This window comes from Peromyscus maniculatus, chromosome 11, assembly GCF_049852395.1.
Source record: "Peromyscus maniculatus bairdii isolate BWxNUB_F1_BW_parent chromosome 11, HU_Pman_BW_mat_3.1, whole genome shotgun sequence".
In the NCBI taxonomy this organism is placed as follows: Eukaryota; Metazoa; Chordata; class Mammalia; order Rodentia; family Cricetidae; genus Peromyscus; species Peromyscus maniculatus.
Genome location: NC_134862.1, coordinates 93,658,184 through 93,680,557, shown reverse-complemented (window position 1 = coordinate 93,680,557; position 22,374 = coordinate 93,658,184). Strand labels below are relative to the sequence as shown.

Here is a 22,374-nt window from a genome sequence, read left to right as displayed (position 1 = left end):
TGATCAGGAAGGAGTGAGATAAGCTGTCCCAGCAGTGCTTCAGAGACCCATAAGGGAAGACATGCTCCCGAGTAATGCTGACAAGCCTAAGAAAAGATGTGTGTGTTCTCAATAGTGGTGTTTGCTTTTTGTTGTTGTTGTTGTTGTTTGAGACAGGGTTTCTCTGTGTAACAGCCCTGGCTGTCCTGTCTTTTAACTCCCTTTGTAGACCAGGCTGGCCTCAAACTCGTAGAGATCTGCCGCCTGCCTCTGCTTCCTGAGTGCTGGGATTAAAAGGTGTGTGCTGCCGGGCGGTGGTGGCGCACGCCTTTAATCCCAGCACTCGGGAGGCAGAGGCAGGCGGATTTCTGAGTTTGAGGCCAGCCTGGTCTCCAAAGCGAGTTCCAGGAAAGGCACAAAGCTACACAGAGAAACCCTGTCTCGAAAAACCAAAAAAAAGGTGTGTGCCACCACCGCCCGGCTAAAAGTTGTTCTTGATGAATGTCTCACATTCAGAACTATATTGTGATTCCTTACTTAAGACTTCTGTGCATGTGACTGTGTTTAATGTTGAGAGCTAGTCCTTTTGAAAGAAAAAAGTCACCTGATGACAGTTGATCCTGTGTCCTCAAGTGTAATATGCTGTATCGGGAACCACTGATAGGCTACAGTCTGTGGGCCCTGGGGTACTGCTTTCTCCAGTATCTGCTGATCCCTCCATCGTCGTGTACAATTAGACACAAAATATCCAAGGCGTCTGCCCAAATGCAGTTTATTTACAATCAGAGATTTCTCCTCAGGGAATTGACAGGTAGAAATTTGATGTATGAGAATGCAGACACAAATAGATGGGAGAGAACAGCGGTCAGAGCCGGAAGAACAGGACTAAGCAGCCAGCCTGAGACTGCAGCTCTGAGCCCCACTGAGCAGGGCCAGCTGCCCACTAGAGTTACGAACAGGGAAAAGCAGTATTTTTCCCTAAAGAAGAGCACTCAGGAGGGATGCAGTCGATACTGGACTGCAGGCTCAGGCAGGGTATCACTCCCTCTCTCGGACACAGTGAGCTGTGTGAGGAGGTGGGGCAGGGAGTGATTAGGGTATAGTTGGAACATGCAACTGATTCGGCAGTTGTTTTATCTGCCTAGCAAGTAGAAGGAAGAGTAGAAAGTGACTAGCCCAAGCACCTGGTTAGTTTAGAACCCAGCTTCTTAACCTGTGAGTCATGACCCATGTAGGGTTACATAACCAAATGTGAGGTTCAGAGTGTGCGTGTTCTGTCCAGGGAATGGTCTGCAGTCACTGTACTTCTGCTTTCATACAAATACGTTTATCAAACAAAAGTCAAAGAGCAAATAGCAAGGGCAGATAGCAAACCATCCGACCGGGCACTTAGAGATCTGGCAGAAACGACCGTGTAGTCCAACCGAGAGGACGAGGGACAGGGGGAGAGCAAGCGGCAACCACAGCTACATCGCATCAGGTCTTCACAGCTCCCAGCAGAAAGGCCTGAGGGTGCCCCATTGAGGCAGCTAGCTGGGGTCTCTGCCTGAGAGGCCCAGGCAGAACAGAGTGTTGCCCCCTGGTGGGGGTGAGGTTTCCTTGTACAACAACAACTAGCCAGCAGCAGGTAGATGGCAAAGCAGCATGAGCCGAGCACTTACAAGCTCCTGGAGAAATGACTGAGAAACCCTGTTGAACACTTGTGCTGGAGTTTCCAATTGGGCGTCTCTCTGTGAATGAACTTCTGGCTTCTTGTTCCCACCACAGGCATTTTTATACCATGGAATAATCAGTACTAACCTCTGTTGGAAATGGTTCACCTTCTAGCTGTTCTCTAGACATAGTGTTTTTGTTTTAAAGAATTTATTCTTACTTCCATACTATATGTGTGTTTCCGTATATGGGTTTGTGCATGCAAGTACAGTACCTGTGGGAGTCAGAAGAGCATCAGATCCCCAGGAGCTAGAGTTATAGGCAGTTGTAAGGCACTGGGTGAGGGTCCTGGTAACCAAACTTGAGTTCTCTTCAAAAGCACTGAGTTGTCTCTCCAGCCTGCACATGGTATTTTTAATACCTTAGCTGTTTACTATTCTCCTCCCTCCTGCCCCAGGTCAGTGAGTCTCAGAGGACTCTTGACAAACATGCTTGAATCCGAGACAGAGACAAAGGAGCCCACCTTGGTCCTAGAGTCCACTGTTATCAAGTACAAACAGCGCATAATGATTCACCAATAGAATTTATATTATAGTGTAGTGCCCAAGTATTAGTTTAAAATCAAACACATAATGAATCCAAGGTGTCTCGGCAGCACTCACACATTTCACAATGTGTGACTTCACTACAGCTCTGGATTTTGAACACACAACACCCACACTTTGCACTGTGCACACCATCATTTCACACAGTGCCAAAAAATGCTGCCTGAAACACTGTGGCTCAGAGGTGAAACTTGTATGTTACGAATTATAGTGTTTTACTGTACACATGAGATTTTCTTCTCTTATAGAAACATGATTTAACTATGGAAAGTAAAGACTTGAACATTTTTCCTACCACCATTTCTCAGCACATATGCACATAGGTCTATTTTTGGAACATCCTTGTTAGAGTGTTCATTAGTTACCCTGCTTGTTGCTAGGACAAGATGCCTGACAGGAAGCTACACAGGAGAGAAGGGTTTATCCTGGCTCACAGTTGAAGGGAATACAGCCCTCATGGAGGGAAGGCGTGTTGCCAAGAGCAGGAGGCAGCATCCGAGTCAAGAAGCAGAGTGATGAGTGTGGTGGTCAGCTCACTTCCTGCTCGTTATTCAGTTCAGGACCTCAAGTTCAGTGGATTTCCCACCCTTACTAATCTCATTCAGATAATTCCTCAAAGGTGTACCAAGAGGCTTGTCTCCTAGATCCTGTCAAATTAATTCCAGCAATGCATAAACCACATACCGTGAGGCACTCCTGTGGTCTCAGCATTCAGGAGATGGGGCAAAAGGATCAAAAGTTGAAGGTCATTTTTACCCCACATAGTTTGATGCCAGCCTAGTATACATGGAAAGGGGGTGGGGTGGAGAGGGAAAAGGAGAGAGGGTGAGAGAGAAAAGCAGGCAGGGTCAAGAAGTAGAAGAAATCAAGGAGCCCTGGGTCGGGGGAACAACCATATTCTGAGAATGTTTGTCATGGTGGTAAAGATGCTGCCCTTTTAGTGAGGTAGTAATGGACATGTCACTCAACCTAAAATGGTGCCAGCCTTTATAGGATCAATGGTCTGTGAGGTACCCAGTAATCTATCTACCTATTGATTTTGAAAATCGAAATACAGACTTAAAGATGTATAGAAAATTTTATTTTAAATGTTGTACCCACTGGTAAGGGTCCTTAAGGCGGGAAGCAATGATAAACAGTGTGTTCACATTTTAAAATTGTGTGGTATGATGCACTTTCACTGAAGATGAACTGCTAATGAACATTATTTGTAGTCTTTTAATTGTCCTTTTATAATAATTGAAGTGACCATGAGCTCTTGTGCTTTTTCCTAGCATACTTCTGTAGATGGATATACTGAAGCACACATCCAGCCTACCAAATCAAGTAGCAGACAGAACATTCCTCGGTGTAGAAACTCCATTACATCAGCAACAGATGAACAGCCTCACATTGGAAATTACCGCTTACAGAAAACAATAGGGAAGGGAAATTTTGCCAAAGTGAAATTGGCAAGACATGTTCTGACAGGTAGAGAGGTAAGTATTCATGCCTTTTGATATTTGCCTGTACCTTGCCCCAGAGTCTTGTTAAAAAACTTTCTCATAGTTGGTGTGGTACCTGTGACCTGGTGCACACTGGGATATATGCACATAGAGCTTTTGCAGACAGGTCGGTTTCATGACAGAACTCCTGACCATTTAACACTAAGGAAAGCCTCACCTCTACCTTACAGTGTCTCTTATAGACCAGATGTGCTACAGATTAGCTGAAGCTTCTCTATTATGTGAACGATTCTAGTTACTGTTGCTACTCTGCATTTAAAAGGAGGCTGGAATAAGGTTTTATGAGTACCTAGGCTAAGTTAGATGTAAATGTGTAGAAACTTGCTCACTAATTTTTATCTATCTGAAGGTAACTCAAGCTAATATTACTACTATACAGATGATTTTTTTCAGATGACAAGAGAATTTACTTCTAAAATTTCATTTGTTTGTTTGTTTAGTGAGGGTTGTCAAGACAGGATCTCTTGTAACCCAGACTGGCTTTGAACTTGCTGCCCAGCTGAGGCTGACCTTCAAATCTGGGTCTTCTGCTTCACTTTCTAAGTGCTGAGATTGTTGGCTTGCACAAACGCATCCCACTAATCTTATGGATTTGAAATTATTGTTGCACAATAAAAATGTATATATTTGTATATATGTCCACCATAAATCTATAGTGTGTACAGCAGGGTTAAAGACTATATCAATAAAAATCTAAAATTCCGTATTAGGATTAGATTACTTTTTTTTAAATTTCAACCACGGAATGTTAGTAAGCTTTCACTTTGCTGTATACATACTGATGTTGTAATCCCATCAACGAGTATGATGAGTATCTTCCTTCTTGTCCGTTCCACCCCAGGTGCTCTTCAGACACAGGCTGCCCTAGGCAGAGTCTTCGAAGATTTAAAACTCCCTTTTGTTAGTTTGCTGCTAGAAAGTCGGTGTGTCCAGCTTCTCTGTATGCTCAATCGTGTCATTTGCCAAACCACGTATTAAAAAGCCACTTTCCCTATGATGTTGCCTATCAAGACTTTGAGAAAAAGATTAATAAGATAGAGGATGATTTTTACAGTTTTAAAAGGAAGAAATAGCAAAGGCTTAATTCCATTGATTTGGAATCAGGAGGTTAATGACAAGTCAATAATCTATGTTCTAAGGCTAATAGATTATCAAGACCATGGCTTCTGATTATGTGAGCATCCACATAGAAGTAAATGGTGTATAGTTAAGACTGAAACAAAACTGTTTTCTTTTCAGGATTTTATTCATTAAATGACATGTTTCAAATGAAGTTTAATGATTCTCTTTTTTAGGTAGCTGTGAAAATAATAGACAAAACTCAGCTAAACCCTACCAGTCTACAAAAGGTATTTAATTAATTTAATAAATAATGTGAGTTTTTATAATTATATATATAATTATATATTATATAGTTAATGTATAATTCTATAAAGTCAAGCATGAACTTTTTTGTTAGGTACAACACTGTATTTTACCAGTATATGATGAAAAGAAAGAATCTAAGATGTAATGATTATGGCTGATTATAAACAGGTTTCAAATGTGTCTAATGCAAATTGAGCATCATGTACTCAAAATACGTGGACAGAAGTATTTGGGACTTTGTCGATTCTTGGATTTGAGAATATTTGCATAGACTTTTAGCAAGATGTATGTGTCATATGAATTACTTCATAGGATTAGATTTTGTATTGATTATTGTGGAATATTTTATTTATATGTGTATGCACATGTGTATGTGGGTTGCACATACCTGTGTGTGAGTATGGAGCCCTTCTGGGATGGCAAATTCCTCTGTGCTGGAGTTAGAACTGTTTGCAGGATGTTGTGTGTGTGCTGGAGTCCAGACTCTGACCAGCAGGATTGCACTGTTAACAGCAAGTGCTGTTAACCCCTGAGCCGTCTCTCCAGCCCTGAGTTTTGAAGTATGGAGAATTCTTCTTAGTGAAAACCTAGTTCTGAGTCATAGTTTCCATAGGTGTGTCTTCTTTCATTGCTTCCTTGGATTCTTCTTTCATGCAAGTTCATCTTAGACATTAAGTTACAATAGACAGCACTCCATCAAAGGATGGAAAAAAAAAAAGCAGGAATGGGAAAGAGAAATCAGTTAGGACAAGGATCTTTTAGTAGCCAGAGCTGTTTACTTCATTAAGTACTTCAATGGGAAACCTCAGATACAAACATTTAGTATTGTAAAAACAAAGCAACTAATTTACTGTATGAGCTATAGAGTACCCATTGTGATTTCAGTAGCCTATAACAGTGTCAGATTTACAAATGTCAAAGTTACATAAGTGACTTTGGATTCCTTAGTTTGCTGTGTTTACCTTCAACTTCCATGATACTAATGAATCAGAGCCTTCTTCCCACTTCTCAGGCAAGTAGCTCTGCATTTTTATGCATTTCTGCACAGAGATCCGTCTCTGTACTTTCATGGGTTCCTCTTATGTCTGACAACCAGTAAAACTCCAGCACACTGAAGTCTGCTTAGTGAGGACTCGTGTTTGCTGGCCTCTTCTGAGAACCTGAGTTAGTGTGGTGCTGATGGGATATAGTCCTGGGGAACGTCTCTTCTCTTAACACCAGAGTCCATCCTACCTGGATACAGCTATGGGGGTAACAGAAGGTGCCCTCTCTGCACTGATAAACTATCTGAAGCTACTGTGGCATGGAAGCTTAACTCACCCTTGTGCCCAGGACTCTAAAACACACTGAACTGCACTCTGGCCTTGCCTACCTCCCACCCATAGTGTGTACTTTTTCTGGACCACTCTGGGAAGTTCAGTGATTTCAAGTGACGTTTGAAACTTCTGCCAGGATACCCGGTAATGGGACACCCCATTTGGTCTTTCCCAGCAGAGGCAAGCGAAGGTCATATACTATTAATTTTGCTAGTTGGAACATGTGACCATGGAGCTGATCATTGCCTTCTTTTTCTGAATAACTGAAGGTCTGCTTGCTGATGAAAATGTCTCTGGAGAGCCTGGAAATCTTTCCTAAAGTGTTGGCTTTCAAAACACACAAAGATGATGCCATCTGTGTGCTCTAAGCCTGTTCATAGATTTACTTTCTGGAAAAAAACACTATTTGGTGGGGTAGGTAGGGGCGGGGAGCCAACCCCAGCTCATGGTTTGACTCATTCTGTTCACAGAACATTTAGACTTGTCTTTCCCCATCACATCAGCAGCATCTCCCAGTCAGTCCTATCTCAAAATCCGAGTACAAAGAGCAAGCCGTCTGCTCCCCTGCATCGTCAGTTAAGTCGTGCAGGCCACAGTAGTCATGTGACTCCATGGGGTGGGCATGCCTATGGCACTGAAGGTGAAGAAAGGCCTCGGCTTCTTCTTGGCCTCCTTTTTGGAATCACGTGCCTAAACCTTACCCTCATTTGGTCTGAATGTAAGCTGATACCCCCTTCATTCTCTTCTGTGTTTGTAGAAATATGTCCTTCCTTCCCAACATCCCTGATAGAGAAAAGAGTCTAAATAAGGGTACTTGTAGCATGAGTCTTAAAGAGTCTTATTAATAAAATCAAACCTGTAGCCAGGTATTGGGGTGAACTGGAAGATCAGAGAACCAGAACAAGCCACAGCTAACCTCACCTGGCCAACTTCTCAGCTGGTCTTGTTTCCTCAGACTGGAAGCTTCTGTGTCCTCATCCCAATGGCTCTCAGCTGAACTGCTGCTCGAAAGCCTGAACACTTAACCAGCTAAAAGCTTAACCAGCCAAATGCTTCTAGTTTCTGGTCCTCATGCCTTACGTACCTTTCTGCTTTCTACCACCACTCCATGGGATTAAAGGCTCGCTTTCTGAGATTAAAGGCGTGAGTCACCATGCTTGGCTGTATCCTTGAACACATGGGTTTCTTCCTCTGGAATGCTAGGATTAAAGGCATGTGCTACCACTGCCTAACCTTTATGTTTAATATTGTGGCTGTTCTGTCTCTGACCCCAGATAAGTTTATTAGCATGCACAATATTTGGGGGAACACAATACCACCACAGGTACTGGCTGTTTAAAACCTCTCAAAGTCCATAAAAACAGTTTGGCCTTTGGAAATGTGTCTTCAGTGTTGTTTACATACTATGCCTGTATCATTTGTTGTAACTCAGTGGATTCTAATCCAATGAGAACTGGTAGTCTGAAAGGTGTCTGAATTGACTCCCTCTTTGTAGCACAAGGATTACCTCATATAGTCATGGTTTTTTGGAGAATGTTCTGTGACCCACATTAGTGATCTTGAGGTTCTTTTAAGCTACATGTAATACCATGTGAAAAGCAAATCAGTGGGGCAATTTTGTTTATAACTGATAGGCTTCAACTGTAAAATTCTCATTTTCTCAGAAATGTCCTTTCTGAAACAAGGGCACAGTAGTTCATCAGATGAAGGTTTCTTCACTCTGAGTCACCAGCATACTTCATCTCTTCTGACATTATTATATTTCCTATGTATTGCTTATGAACTTACATTTTATTTTTTTAAATTGTGTTATGTATTTTGTCTGTATGTAAGTCTATGCACCACATGCATGCAGTGTCCACAGAGGCCACAAGAGGGCACTGGATCCCCTGGAACTGGAGTTACAAATGGTTGTGAGCTGCCAAGTGGATGCCAGGAGTCAAACCCTGATCTTCTAGAAGAGCAGCCAGTGCTTTTAACAACCGAGCCATCTCTTTAGCCCCCATTTTCATTTTTATTGTATTTTAATTGTATCACACATCACAAAAGTGGCTCTTTGTGATTTCCTGACTGGCAAAATTCTAAAGAAGAAGAAAGAAAACACAAAGCAAGAGTCAGGCATGGTAACAACTAATGGAGCAACAGTGAGACCACATAACGAAGTTAATTAATTGAATAAAATAAAAGAAAGACTACCACAACTCAGAATTATGTTGTAAAATAACAGGTCACATTAAAACTGCATGGAATGTGACTCTCAGTGCTAGGACATATGAGATTTTGTAGAAGCAGAGGTATAGAAATTTCAGTAACTGAAATCTTAAAAACATACTTTATTAAATAGCTCATCCATTTGCTGCCCGTGTCTGGTGATCTGAGCCACTTGAATTGATGGTTTTCCAGTAGTGCCCACCTCTTCTGGTACGCCGAGTCAGTGTCCCGGAACTTCTGTAAAGCAATCACTATCGTGTTGAAGAATGTCGCCTCTCTAAGTCAGAACCAGGCAGTATTCAGTAGAAACGAAATGTGTAAAACAAACCACAGTGTAATTGGCAAGCAGTTCAATCAAGTCAAGACCAGAAGTTCTTCAACAGTGTTTCTTAGCAGGACTACCTGCAGTCATGTTGAAATGTCAGTTCCTGGTGGGCTTATGCCTGCTGACATCTTTCACTTCTTAGCTGAGTAGATCCACGCATGGACTGAGTGTTCTCCCATTCAGCTCTTGTTACAGGTATATAGACTGAAGGAAATGTGTTGTTCAAGTCTGGTTTGGGTCAATGAAACCAAAGTGATGAGAGTATTGAGGTTTTCTGTTTTTGTTTTTATTGTTGTTGTTGTTGTTAGTTTGTTCTTGTTTGATTTTTTGAGACAGGGTTTCTCTGTGTAACAGTCCTAGCTGTTCTGGAACTCACTTTGTAGACCAGGAGACCTCAAACTCACAGAGATGTGCCTGCCTCTGCCTCCCAAGTGCTGGGATTGCCGCCGCCACCGCCACCACCACACAGCTAGAGAGTATTAGGGTGTTTTTTGGTTTTGTTTTTTGGTGGTTTGTGTGTGTGTGTGTGTGTGTGTGTGTGTGTGTGTGAGAGAGAGAGAGAGAGAGAGAGAGAGAGAGAGAGAGAGAGAGAGAGAGAGAGAGAGAGAGAGAGCGCTGGGTTGTAGACTGCAAAAGCTGTTTTTTAATCAGAAATGAAATGATTAACTATCTTTATGTCTTTCCCTCTCCTCCCTCCATCTCTCTCCCTCTGCCCGTCCATTGTCCGCTCTCTTTTCTTTCTTTTGGCATTCTGCAAGTGTGATGCTGCCATGTCAGTTAGTGAGGTGAGATCTGATGCTCACTCACTACTCCATTCTCCATAAAACTAGCAATCAGCAACATGCCCTTACCTTGATTTGGTTTGGGACAAAATACTGAAAATATGGATGATCATGAGGTGATAACTGAAAGTTGTATCTCTCTCACACACAGTATGAAGATTGGTAGGAAGAGTGTTTCACACTGAAGTGTGATGGATTTTGAGGGGGAAAGTGTCCAGTTGTTTTAGAAAGAATTACCAGTAAAATTACAGCATGTGGCCCAAGTGTGAACTGTGCAGTCACAATAAGGCTGAACTTTCTGAGCCCCCGCTGTCTTTCAGGTTCAGCGTACCCTCTTAGATGTCAGGGAAAGTGTGCAGTGACATGTTTGACGTGTCTAACAGAATGTGTGCTGCATCCAGATGATAAAATACTTCCAGAGTGAGTATGTCTAAGGAGTGGACACAGAATCTGTTTATGTCCCTGAGATTAAGACTCCAGTCTCTCAGACAGGCATAGTGGCATGCGCACCTTTAATCCTAGCACTCAGAATGGAGAGGCAGGCAGAGCCCTGTGAGTTCCAGGTCTGCCTGCTATACATTGTGAACTCCAGGACAGGCAGAGAAACCCTGCCTTTAAAAAATGAAAATAATAAAATAAATTTTAGGGAGTTTTTGTTTTGTTTGTTTTTCCAAAACAGAGTTTCTCTGTGGAGCCTCTGGCTGTCCTGGAACTCATTCTGTTGTCCAGGCTGGCCTTGAACTCAGAGATCTGCCTGCCTCTGCCTCCCAAGTGTTGGGATTAAAGGCATATACCACCATCGCCCAGCAGAATAAAATGTATTTAAAAAAAAAAAGACTCCAGTCATTCCGTATCTGACTGTCAGAGTGTGATGAGCTCAGCATGCTAGGATTTGCCTGGCAGCTGCCCCCAGAGAGAAATTGTTCCATAAGATTGCTTTGGCCCTCCAGGTCTCTGGGGTTATCTGGCACATCACCTGATGTTTCTTCTGTCCCCTGGTGATCTACGGTTACGGATTTCCACTTGATAGAACTAAGACGTAAGATACAGTGAGAAGAAAGGCAGTAGTTAGAAGTGAAACTGTCCTACAGCTCAAACTAGATGTCACAGAACCAGACACACATGCTCACTAGTTAATTCTTGATTCAACAGATACTTATCCAAAGATTCAATTTCTCCATGTATTGGTGGAAGTATTAAGGCAACTCTACGTAGTTAAAAAGGAGGTTTATTTTGTGGGGTAACTTACAAGTAAAGGTTACAGGGTCCAGGAAAGGTGTAGTGCAGTCCAGCAGTGTTCTCTGGAGAACTCTGCTGTACCTCCAGTGTCCAGGATCCAGGAATCAAGAGAGCCAGCACATACAGATCTCGGGTCTTAAGAGCTTCTCTCTCAGCCCCGCCTTGTAGGCATGACAGACAGTTACCGGAAGCCTCAATGAGGGTAGTACTTCCAGGTCAAAGCTAGAACAGCTACCCACTACATCCATGTGTTTTCTTCTGTTCTTTTCAGCTTCCTCCTTCCTGTTTCTTTTAATGAGATCATTGTCCTGCTGCTGACTGTTACATGGCGACCTCTTGAACTCATGACCTTGCCCTACCTACCCAATGCCTCGCTCACCTCATGGTCCTGTGACCTCTTGAACTCATGACGGCCTCTCTACCTCAAGGACCATCGACCTGCACAGCTCTCTCTCTCTCTCTCTCTCTCTCTCTCTCTCTCTCTCTCTCTCTCTCTCTCTCTCTCTCTCTCTCTCACACACACACACACACACACACACACACACACACACACACACACACACACACATATGCCCCATTCCTCCAGCTCCCTTTTCCACGGATCCTCTTCATGCTCTTTATTCTAGCCACCTGGCCTGTGCACTGTGCAGCTTTTTCTTCCTCCCTTTGCTGGATACCAACTCCTCCCCCCTCACTTACTTCTTAGACCTTTCTCACTTCCTCCGAGAAAGAAATCACTCCTCTGCTCCATGGCAGTTCTGAATCTCCTTTCCATACTGGAATCCGACACTCATAACTAAGGAGTTATTTGGTTTGGGGCAGTAGCTTCTTTGTTTGTATGCCAGCATTCTGTGAACCCTAAAACTTGTGATTGTTGGGCCTGTATTAACTGTGAACTACATATCCACTTGTACTGTGGAAGAGTTCCCTTAGGGGAAGTGGAAGAGGCTAGGAATGTTGACGTCATCTGTAAACTTCAGCTTGGCTGTTTCAAAACTTTTAGCCCATTTAGTTACTGTAAGAGTCTTCCATCCTCCCCCATGTGACTAGCTAGGTCTGCTTCTTCCTCCCACCCCAGAGGCCTGCTAGGCTCTTGAGGGACTCACCTTCCCCTGCCTCCAGCTAGGTCCCCTTTTTTCATCCCATAGGCCTGCCCAGCATCTTGGGTCTTTCTGTCCCTGTGTCCCCAAGTAGACTCTGCTAGATAGGGTCCTACCCTCCTCCAGGACCTCTCCCCTGCCCATGATGTAGGCACTGCTTCTTACCACCCTGTAAGCAGTCCATCTTTTTTGCAATCTGGCTTCTCTGAGCTGCTGGACAGGCCATTGCTCTGCCTGTGAGTACTAGGCTAGCCTGGGCTATACAGTGAGCTGTAGGCTACCGTGGACTACATGAGGCCCTTCTCTAAACACCAAAGCAAAGCAGAAAACAAGCAAACAAAAAGAAGTTAACTTAAATTTTATAGTGCTACTAGTAGTATTTTTCTAAAATATCTGATTAGATTGATGTCCCAGTAAGATGTCTGAGGGCTAAAAAAAGGAGATTCGTAATGATCCCATAAATTATAAAGCTGAGCATTTGATCAACAGGGTTCTGTTGATGTAGGCACATCATATGTATAATTTCTCAGTGAGTGAGGCTTCCAGGTGAGTCTAGGAACTGAACGTCTCCTGCAGGGTAAAGCAGATCTACACTAATTCACTAATCTGCCAAATACTTCCAACGATGGGACAGGATGGCAGAGAAAGTTTCCTGTTCTCTTAAAGCCACATCAGAACAAAGTACTTGCAAAGCTAAGGAGGCTGTGCTGAAAGACACCGGATGTACACGCCCCCTCCTTCTCCAGCCCCTGTTTACTGTCATGAAGGCAGCCTGGAAAAGGGAGGTTACCTGGGACTGCAGAATCATCCTCTGTCTTCAAGACAAGCAAGCAGCAGAGAGGTCCTCTGAGAGGAGGAGGCCACAGTCAGCATGGCAGCAGGTCTGACAGACACCAGACCCACGGTTTGGCCCTGGACTAGATAGAGGCTTTTCATGGAATTAGGGTGACAAGTGACGAGGCCGTGCCCAGTCTCCTAGTTTAAATACAGCAGATTCCCACACCACACAGAAGAACAATAGGCAAAAGAAATGAAAGATTGGAAGGAAAAGAAATTAGTTGAGAAGAGAAAAAGAAAATTCTCCTCACTGATGCGAGTACTGATTGATGCCATGGACCTTGGCTAGTCCTGACCTCAGCCCTGAGCAGGAAGGACTGAACAGAGCAGTAACCCTCCACAAAATGGAAGATTATTTGGTGACTTCAGCTCCCTGGAGCAAAGCCAGGAATCTAGAAGGAAGCAATAAAGGCCCTGCACAATTAGAGTAGCTGTCTGTCTGAGTCCACAAAGTAAAAGCCCTGCGTTATAGCCGAAGCTTCCTGTAGTTCTCTTAACACAGTTGTAACAAATACTGACTTTACCATCCAGTTCACAGCAGACCTGTAACACAAAGCCTGGAGGGAGCTGGCATACTCTGAGCGTTCTTGCTAATTCATATGTGCTGGAAACATCACAACATCATGGCTTGAAAACGAGAAAGGAAGAAGTAAAAATCAGAAACTCGAATAATGTGGACCTGAACACTATCCTTGTGAACACACAGCTTTCCTTACTTGTCTCCAGACAAATGATGTGTGCAGAAGGGATGATGTTAGCAATAAGTGTCCACCAGGGAACGTCTAACTGCAATCTCAAGGCTCTGCTCCTCTTCCCACCTTCCTTAGAAAAGGCAAGGACTGGTAAGCTTGACCTCTTGCTAGTGAGATGCCCTCTGATAAAGATGCCCAGCTCCCTGGCTTTCCTTCCTGCTCCCTCTGACTCAGAGGGTTTCTGCAGAAGACTCCGCTGTTAGCTTCTGTCTCCCTCATTCTCTGTTTTCTCTCTCCTCTGTCCACCTAGGAAACAAAGAGGTTTAAGCAGGTACTAAGAACATTTTTAGATCTTTGCAGATACCATGTTTTCATTTGGCCAGAATTCTCTAGATTCAAGGTAGACTATTAGTCTGTTAGAGCTGCCATCATAACTACATGCCACTTATAGGTGGCTTAAACAATAGAAAGTTTTATCACTGTTCTGAAGGCTAAAAGTCCGAAAAGAAGGTGTTCTCAGGGTTGGTTTCTTCTGAGACTTTCCTCCTGACATTCAGATAGCTATCTTCTCAGTAACCATCCGTAGCATCTTCTGTACCCCAGCTCATCCTTGGTATGTCTTCCTCCTATATGGATACTGATCATATTGGCCTAAGGTCCTGCCCTTGTGACTTCATGTACCTGAACTCTCTTGTTGAGTCCTTTCTCCTAGAACAGTCATGCTGGGAGCCAGGAACACACTCTAGTTCATATCAGATAATGGATCATACACAGCAGTGTGTGTTTCTTTGGGTGGAGGGTGGTTGATGGTGCAGGATTCTGGCACTTCATTTTCCATAATTAACACAACATACACAATATCACAAGACTGTTAGCAGCAACTGCTCCCTTCTATGAGTGCCATCATTTTAACTTTGGTGGTCTGAATAAGAACGGCCCCCATAGGCTCATATAACTGAATGCTTAGTCACCAGGGAACTCTTGTAAAGAATTAGTAGGACTAGGAGGTATGACTTTGTTGCAGGAAGTGTGTCACTGGGGGCAGGCTTTGAGGTTTCAAAAGCCCATACCATGCCCAGTCTCTCTCCCTCTCTCCCTGTTGCTGTGATCATGATGGACTCTCAGCTACTTTTCCAGCACCATGTCTGCCTGCATGCTGCCATGCTCCCTGCCATGATGATAATGGACTAAGCCTCTGAACTGTAAGCAAGCCTCCCTACCAATTAAATGCTTTCTTTTATAAGAGTTACTTGGTCATGTTGCCTCTTCACAGTAATAGGACAATGACTAAGACATTAGCCAACATGCTTCCAGCCTCTACACGCCTCCATGTTCTTAGTTGTTAAAATTTTTTCTCATTTTTTGTCCAAATCAAAGGTTAAAACAGTGTTTAAGGCATCTTTGAGATGGAGGAGCCCTAACAGCTGTATATTATCGTTTTAATTTTTGAAAATTACTTCCTGATCAGAACTTTGGCTCTACCTGTAAGTATCTTCTATACATCATCTTCAGGTGGAAGTGGGGTGTCCCTTTAAAGTGCCATTTTTGTTAAATGTCTCACTTTTTACAAGATGACTATCCCACATTAATCTGGTTTTGATAGAATGGCTACATTCCAAGTTCCAACCAGAGACTAAAAACTCATGAACCCAAATTTTGTTCTACAAAAGCCCAGCTTTTAAAAAAGCAAAACCAGCTTTAAACAAACAAACAAACAAACAAAACTCCTTGCTGTAGAGGAGTCTCTTGAGGGGCACACAGCTCATCTGTTCTCTTAGATAAGTTGCTCTCAGAGGTGGAGACATGGGACTGGAAGGCGGCTCAGGAAAGCCCCTGCGCCCTTACAGAGCACCAGCCTTTGGTTCCCAGCTTGTAGTGGGCCCCTCGCACCACCCTGTAACTCCAGTCTCAAGGAATCAGACGCCCTCTTCTGGCTTCCACGAGACCCTGCACACAACGTGCCGCACATATAAACATATTCAGACACATAAAGTAAAATAATTAATCTGCTTCCCTCACTTTGACATACATCATAGCCAGTTTACTTCTAAGGAAACTGACTTGGCAGTGATTTTATTAAGAGTAACGAATGTTCTCTGTGTGGCGGTGTTGTTCTGTTTTGTGACTTGACACACTGTCTCAAGAATGAAGAAGAGAAGGAGCCCAGAGATCCTGCTTGTGCCATGGCTCTGAACCTATCCCTCAGGACACAGGCAGGGCCTGTGCCAGTTAGAGCAGGGCAACAACTCCAAGTCCCCTGTGGTGTAGGCAGAGTAGGATAGAGAGAGGAACAGCTTTCAAATGATACAAAATTCAGGCTGAGTAGTGGTGTGACACGGCTTTAATCCCAGCACTCGGGAGGCAGATCTCTGAGTTCGAGGCCGGCCTGACCTACAGAGTGAGTTCCCGGACAGCTAGGGCTACACAGTGAAACCCTATCTCAGAGAGCAAGAGAGAGAGAGGGAGGGAGGGAGGGAGGGAGAGGGAGAGGGAGAGGGAGAAGGAGAGGGAGGGAGGGAGAGAGAGAGGGGAGGTGGTTATCATTTAAATCAAATGCATAAATGTACATTCTTTGTCCAATGTAGGATGAACATTTTTTTCTGTAGCTTAAGTTCTGTGGTTAGAACTGTACATTATCTAACATGAATTACATTCATAAAGTCAGAATAGATTTGTTACTATTCCTAGTTGTGTTCTATTTCATGAAAGGAAATTATAATGACAACAGGAAACAATCTGCCAATAAAATCCTATATTTAATTTTAATCATTTACACTTACTTAACCCACACCTTGCAGTTTCATTAGCAACTTATCTCTGGTATTTTCAAATTATCCACTTAATTTTATTACAAATACATGACTCATTGGTTTATATAAAATGTAATTGTGTTGGACAGACTCCAAGGCACTCCCCAGCAGTGCCTGCCTGTCAGCATTCACTTCTGTTATTCCATCCCCAGATGATGGGCAAGACCTAAGACTTTTCAGCTAGTAGCATGGGGGGAGGTAAAGGGATCTTGGTCCCATGATCATGTTGTATGGTATGAGCTGTCATGCTAGCAGGTACTCTGGGGACCATGAGTGCTGGCTTGGAAAAAAAAAAAAATGTAGCTTAAAATTTTACTTCAGTAAGTTTACTATGTGCCCTTCAGTAACAAAAAGGTGGGAAAATGTTGATTCCAGTCAGAAAGCTTGTTCTGGTGCTGATCATGAGAGCACCCGGCAGTTCCAGGAAGCAGAAGAATGCTGGACACTGGAAGGAAGTCTAGCTTGAAGCAAGGGTGTCCTGACATAAGGCTGCCCTGAGAAGTGGCCTTCCTTGATCACACATGCCGAAGGCATTGGGAAATACCTGGGATGTGCACTGCTGTGTGTCGGGCTTGAATTCCTGTGGGACAACCAAATTCTGAATGAGTTCAGAGTCAGCAGCAAACCGATGGTATTTGAAGCATCATGAAGCCCTTGGGAAGAGCACATTGAATGCCAGGGGGAGGGGCTAAGGCCTGAAGACCCGGGAAGAGGACTTCGCAGAAACCTGAGCAGTCAGAGAGACAGGAACAGAGAGTGGGCTGGACAGGAGCCTGTGCTGTAGGATCTCAGTTGTGTTGAAGATCACTGAGAGGTCAGGCTTCAAAAACTCCTTAGTCAGGCAAGGCAGTCTTGAACATAGTGAACTTGCTTTTTTTTTTTTTTTTTTTTTTTTTTTTTTTGTAGTCTGATTGTTCTTTATTTTATATCTAGAATCCACTTATGAGTGAGTACACACCATGTTTGTCTTTCTGGGTTTGGGTTACCTCACTCAGGATGATTTTTTCTAGTTCCATTCATTTGCCTGCAAATTTCATTGTTTTTCTCTGCTGAGTAGTACGCCATTGTGTATATGTACCACATTTTATTAATCCATTCTTCAGTTGACGGGCATCTAGGTTGTTTCCAGGTTCTGGCTATTACAAATAGTGCTGCTATGAACATAGCTGAGCATGTATCTTTGCGGTATGAATCAGCATTCCTTGGGTATATGCCCAAAAGTGGTATAGCTGCGTCTTGAGGTAGTTCGATTCCTAATTTTCTGAGAAACTGCCATACTGATTTCCACAGTGGTTGTACAAGCTTGCATTCCCCACCAACAGTGGAGGAGTGTTCCCTTTGCTCCACATCCTCTCCAACATTGGTTGTCATTGGTGTTTTTGATCGTAGCCATTCTGACAGGTGTAAGGTGGTATCTCAGAGTCGTTTTGATTTGCATTTCTCTGATGATTAAGGATGTCGAGCATTTCTTTAAATGTCTTTCAGCCATTTGTAGTTCTTGTTTTGTGAATTCTCTGTTTAGCTCTTTAGCCCATTTTTTAACTGGACTGTTCAGTATTTTTGATGTCTAGTTTCTTGAGTTCTTTATATACTGTGGAGATCAATCCTCTGTCAGATGTGGGGTTGGTGAAGATCTTTTCCCATTCTGTTGGCTGTCTTTTTTTCTTATTGACCATGTCTTTTGCCCTGCAAAAGCTTCTCAGTTTCAAGAGGTCCCATTTATTAATTGTTGTGCTCAGGGTCTGTGCTGTTGGTGTTATATTTAGGAAGTGGTCTCCAGTGTCAATGCCTTCAAGAGTGCTTCCCACTTTCTTTTCTATTAAGTTTAGTGTAACTGGATTTATGTTGAGGTCTTTGATCCACTTTGACTTGAGTTTTGTGCATGGTGACAGATATGGATCTATTTGTAATCTTTTACATATTGACATCCAGTTATGCCAGCACCATTTGTTGAAGATACTTTCTTTGTTCCATTGTATAGTTTTGGCTTCTTTGTCAAAAATCAGGTGTTCACATGGGCATGGATTAATGTCAGGGTCTTCAATTCAATTCCATTGGTCCGTATGTCTGCTTTTATACCAGTACCAAGCTGTTTTTACTATAGCTCTATAGTAGAGCTTGAGGTCAGGGATGGTGATGCCTCCAAAGGTTGCTTTATCATATAGAATTCTTTTAGCTATCCTGGGTCTTTTGTTTTTCCATATGAAGTTGAGTATTTTTCTTTCCAAGTCTATGAAGAGTTGTGTTGGGATTTTGATGGGGATTGCGTTGAATCTGTATATTGCTTTTGGTAAGATTGCCATTTTTACTATGTTAATTCTGCCTATTCATGAGCATGGGAGATCCTTCTATTTTCTGATATCTTCTTCAGTTTCTTTCTTTAGAGATTTAAAGGTGAACTTGCATTTTATCTATTTGCTTGCTTGTAATTTTTAACTGTTAATGTTAAGTATTATAGACATCACACACACAACGCAAGGCTCATATGCTTCCTTGATCTTGTACAGGAATTATTGAAGTTATCTAGGGTAAACTTGTTTGTTGCCATCTAAACATCAGTGGTTGTTCAGTTGGGATATATTTTTATTGTATTTCATTTTGTTAATATATGATATAACCACAAACTAAAATTTAAAGCTAGGCGTGGTGGTGCATGCCTTTAATCCCAGCACTCGGGAGGCAGAGGCAGGTGGATCACTGTGAGTTCGAGGCCAGACTGGTGTACACAGTGAATTCCAGGATAGTCAGCTACACAGTGAGACTTGTTGTTGGCTTTGTGCTCTTTTGGGGGGCCCACCACCCAGCTCCCAAATAAATCATCATGGAGGCTTATTCTTTCTTATGAATGCCCAGCCTTAGCTTAGCTTGTTTCTAGCCAGCTTTTCTTTAATTACCCCATCTATCTTTTGCCTCTGGGCTTCTACTTTTCTTACTTCTGTGTATCTTATTCTGTAGCTGACTGGGTGGCTGGGTGGCTGGCCCCAGCCTCCTTCTCTCCTTGTCTTGCTCCTTGATCTCTTCTCTCTTTTTCTCCTTTTATTTATTCTCTCTGCCTGCCAGCCCCACCTATTCTTTCTCCTGCCTTGCTATTGGTCATTTAGTTCTTTATTAGACCAATCAGGTATTTTGGACAGGCAAAGTAACACAGCTTCACAGAGTTAAACATGCAGCATAAAAGAATGCAACACATTTTGCATCATTATACAAATATTCCATAGCATAAATGGAATGAAGTGTAACATATCTTAAAATAAGATTCCATAACAGAGACCCTGTCTCAAAAAAACAAAAAACAAAACAAACTAACATTTACCGGTTCACTCACTGTTGATCTACAGTTGGGTGGCACCACCTGTCATTACATTGCTGTCCACCACCAGAGAAATTGACATAGTCCCCAGCTGAAGTTCTGCACCCATAAGCAGCCTAACCACAGCCATCCTACTGGCCCTTGGCAGCACTGCTCTGCATGATATATTCATGAATTGAACTACCTCTTGTGAGTCATAGTCATGTCGTATTTGGTCTTCTGTAACTGCTTTGTTTCATTCGATATTATAGTACCCTCAAGGCTCCTCCATGCTGTGTGTTGTACTTTCTATCTGTGTTATCACATTGTGTTTATCCACTCTTCTGTTTGAACCCTCGCTTTCAACTCTCTCAGGTGTACAGTCTACAGATTAGATGGTGACTCTTTTTAAGCTCCTTTGGGAATGTTGTTTTCCATGGGACTGTATCATTTTCCATAGTATCCTCTCATCTGACACAGCCATCAGCAATACCAAAGGGTTCTCAGCTCTCTCCATCTAACTCTATCTTCAGGTTTGTTCTGTCTTGTCCTGTGCTATACGACATTGGTCATCCTAATGAGTGTCAGGTGTTCTCACTGTAAATTCGAGTTTTATTCCCCTAATGACTAATTATGTTGAGTATCTTTTCATGCTCTCTTAGGCTGTTAATAGATCATTAGAGAAACATCACTTGTGGTTACACTAATTTTAGATTTTATTCTTACAAAACATGTCTTAACAGATTTTTTTTGTTGTTGTTGCCAATTCTTGGTCCTCCTATTTTCTTGAACAAATGTTTGACTTTGGTTTTGGCTCTAACATTTATGTAGCCAATGTAAAGGTGAAGATAACAAATCGTGCTCTTTTTTTATATGTCATGATTTTTTTTAAACATTTTATTTATTTGTATGTGTGTGCATGTGTGTCATGGTGTGTATATGGAAGTCAGAGGACAATTTGTAGGAGGAAGTTCTTTCCTTCTACCATGTGGGGACTAAAGATTGAACTCAGGTCATCAAAATTGACAGCAGGCACTCTTATCCACGGTGGCCATGTTACTACCTGACAAATCATACTTTGAAAAAATGGCCCATATAGATTTTTAAAGTTAAGGAGAAAGAAAATTTTAACATTCATGTTATTTTGTTTTATTTAGCACATTTAATAGTCCTTTGGGGGCTAGAGAGATGGTGGCTCAGGGGTTAAGAGCATCAGCACCCCCATAGTGTTCACAACCATCTGTAACTCCAGTTCCAGAAATCTGATGCCCTCCTATGGCCTTCGTGGGCCCTGTACAATGCTGTGCACATGCATGCAGGCAGGCAAAACACATAAAATAAAAACAAATGAATCTTTTTTTGGTTTTTGGTTTTTGTTTTGTTTTGTTTTGTTTTTTGATTTTTCGAGACAGGGTTTCTCTGTGTAGCTTTGCGCCATTCCTGGGACTCACTTGGTAGCCCAGGCTGGCCTCGAACTCACAGAGATCCACCTGGCTCTGCCTCCCGAGTGCTGGGATTAAAGGCGTGCGCCACCACCGCCCGGCCGGTTTTTTTTTTTTAAGACAGGGTTTTTCTGTGTAGCTTTGGTTGTCCTTGAGCTCACTCTGTAGATCAGGCTGGCCTTGAACTCAAAAATAAATGAATCTTAAAAAATAGTCTTCCCCTTTCTCCTCCTTTTCCACATCTCAAGACAGAGTCTCACTGTGTATCTTATCTTGAACTCATTGTCTTCTTGCCTTAGCCTTTAAGTTCTTGGATTATGGGCATGTGCCACTGTGCCTAACTATTTTTATTATTTAATATTATTCTACAAGTCTATTTAAAAGTGCTTCTGAATCTTTCACAAAGTGTTGGGTCAGCCAAAAGAGATAACTCTAAGGAATCAGACCCTGACACCCTCCTCCCTACTCCCCGGAAGCTTGTTTCTGGTGACCAGATCTCGTGAAGTATCGTTAGTGTCACTTCCACAGACTTTTCCTGTTTCTGGCCATTCATAGTTGTTGAAGAAAAATGTAAGTTCCCCTATGTATAGCTTCACGTCACCAAAGAGAGCAGACCACTCCATTCGTCTCCTCCGAGTTCTGTGAGAAGCCAGGTCTCCATGAAACTAATACAGAGGCTGAGTACCGTGGCTCGTTTTGCAGGGGTGGAACCCAGAGGAAGGTCTGTGCTTAGTTCTCTGCCTGAGTCGGCAGGCAGTCTTGTACGCAAGGTATTGTCTTCAGATGGATTTCAGTTGGCTTCTGCTTGACTTTTCTGTTCTTTAAACAGGAATATGTCTTATCTTTTTTTAACAGTTGTTTCGAGAAGTACGAATAATGAAGATACTGAACCATCCTAACATAGGTATGAAATCTCCATGTGTGATTAGTGACAGCACGTTTCCCCATGGAAGGGCATTTGGATGTGTACGGTTTCACTGTTGCTCTCTCTATAAAAAAAGAAAAGTGAGCACTCGGGGAGGGGACACTTGGTGCTGTGACACAGTCCTGCGGGTCCTGGGCTGCCCTCTGCTGCTGGTGCCTCTCCTGTGACACCACACTGAGTACAGCTGAGGTTCATACACACACAGCGATTTCTAGCTCCTTGTTAAATCAGAGCTTGCATGTCATCAGCTCTTAATAGAGAAGAATTACATATATTGAACAACTAACATTTGAGTT

At 42.8% G+C, this 22,374-nt stretch overlaps 1 protein-coding gene across 8 annotated transcripts in view; it reads left to right on the top strand.

The window, feature by feature from the left end:
- The window catches only part of Mark1 (microtubule affinity regulating kinase 1), a 106,917-nt gene that overhangs the window by 45,679 nt on the left and 38,864 nt on the right, over positions 1-22,374 (top strand). For all 8 annotated transcript variants that reach the window (XM_006988620.4, XM_016007065.3, XM_006988619.4 and 5 more), the window contains exons 2-4: positions 3,512-3,715; positions 5,038-5,091; positions 22,009-22,057. In XM_006988620.4, the coding sequence (XP_006988682.1) occupies positions 3,512-3,715; positions 5,038-5,091; positions 22,009-22,057 (307 nt within the window). The remainder of the gene's footprint in view (positions 1-3,511; positions 3,716-5,037; positions 5,092-22,008; positions 22,058-22,374) is intronic.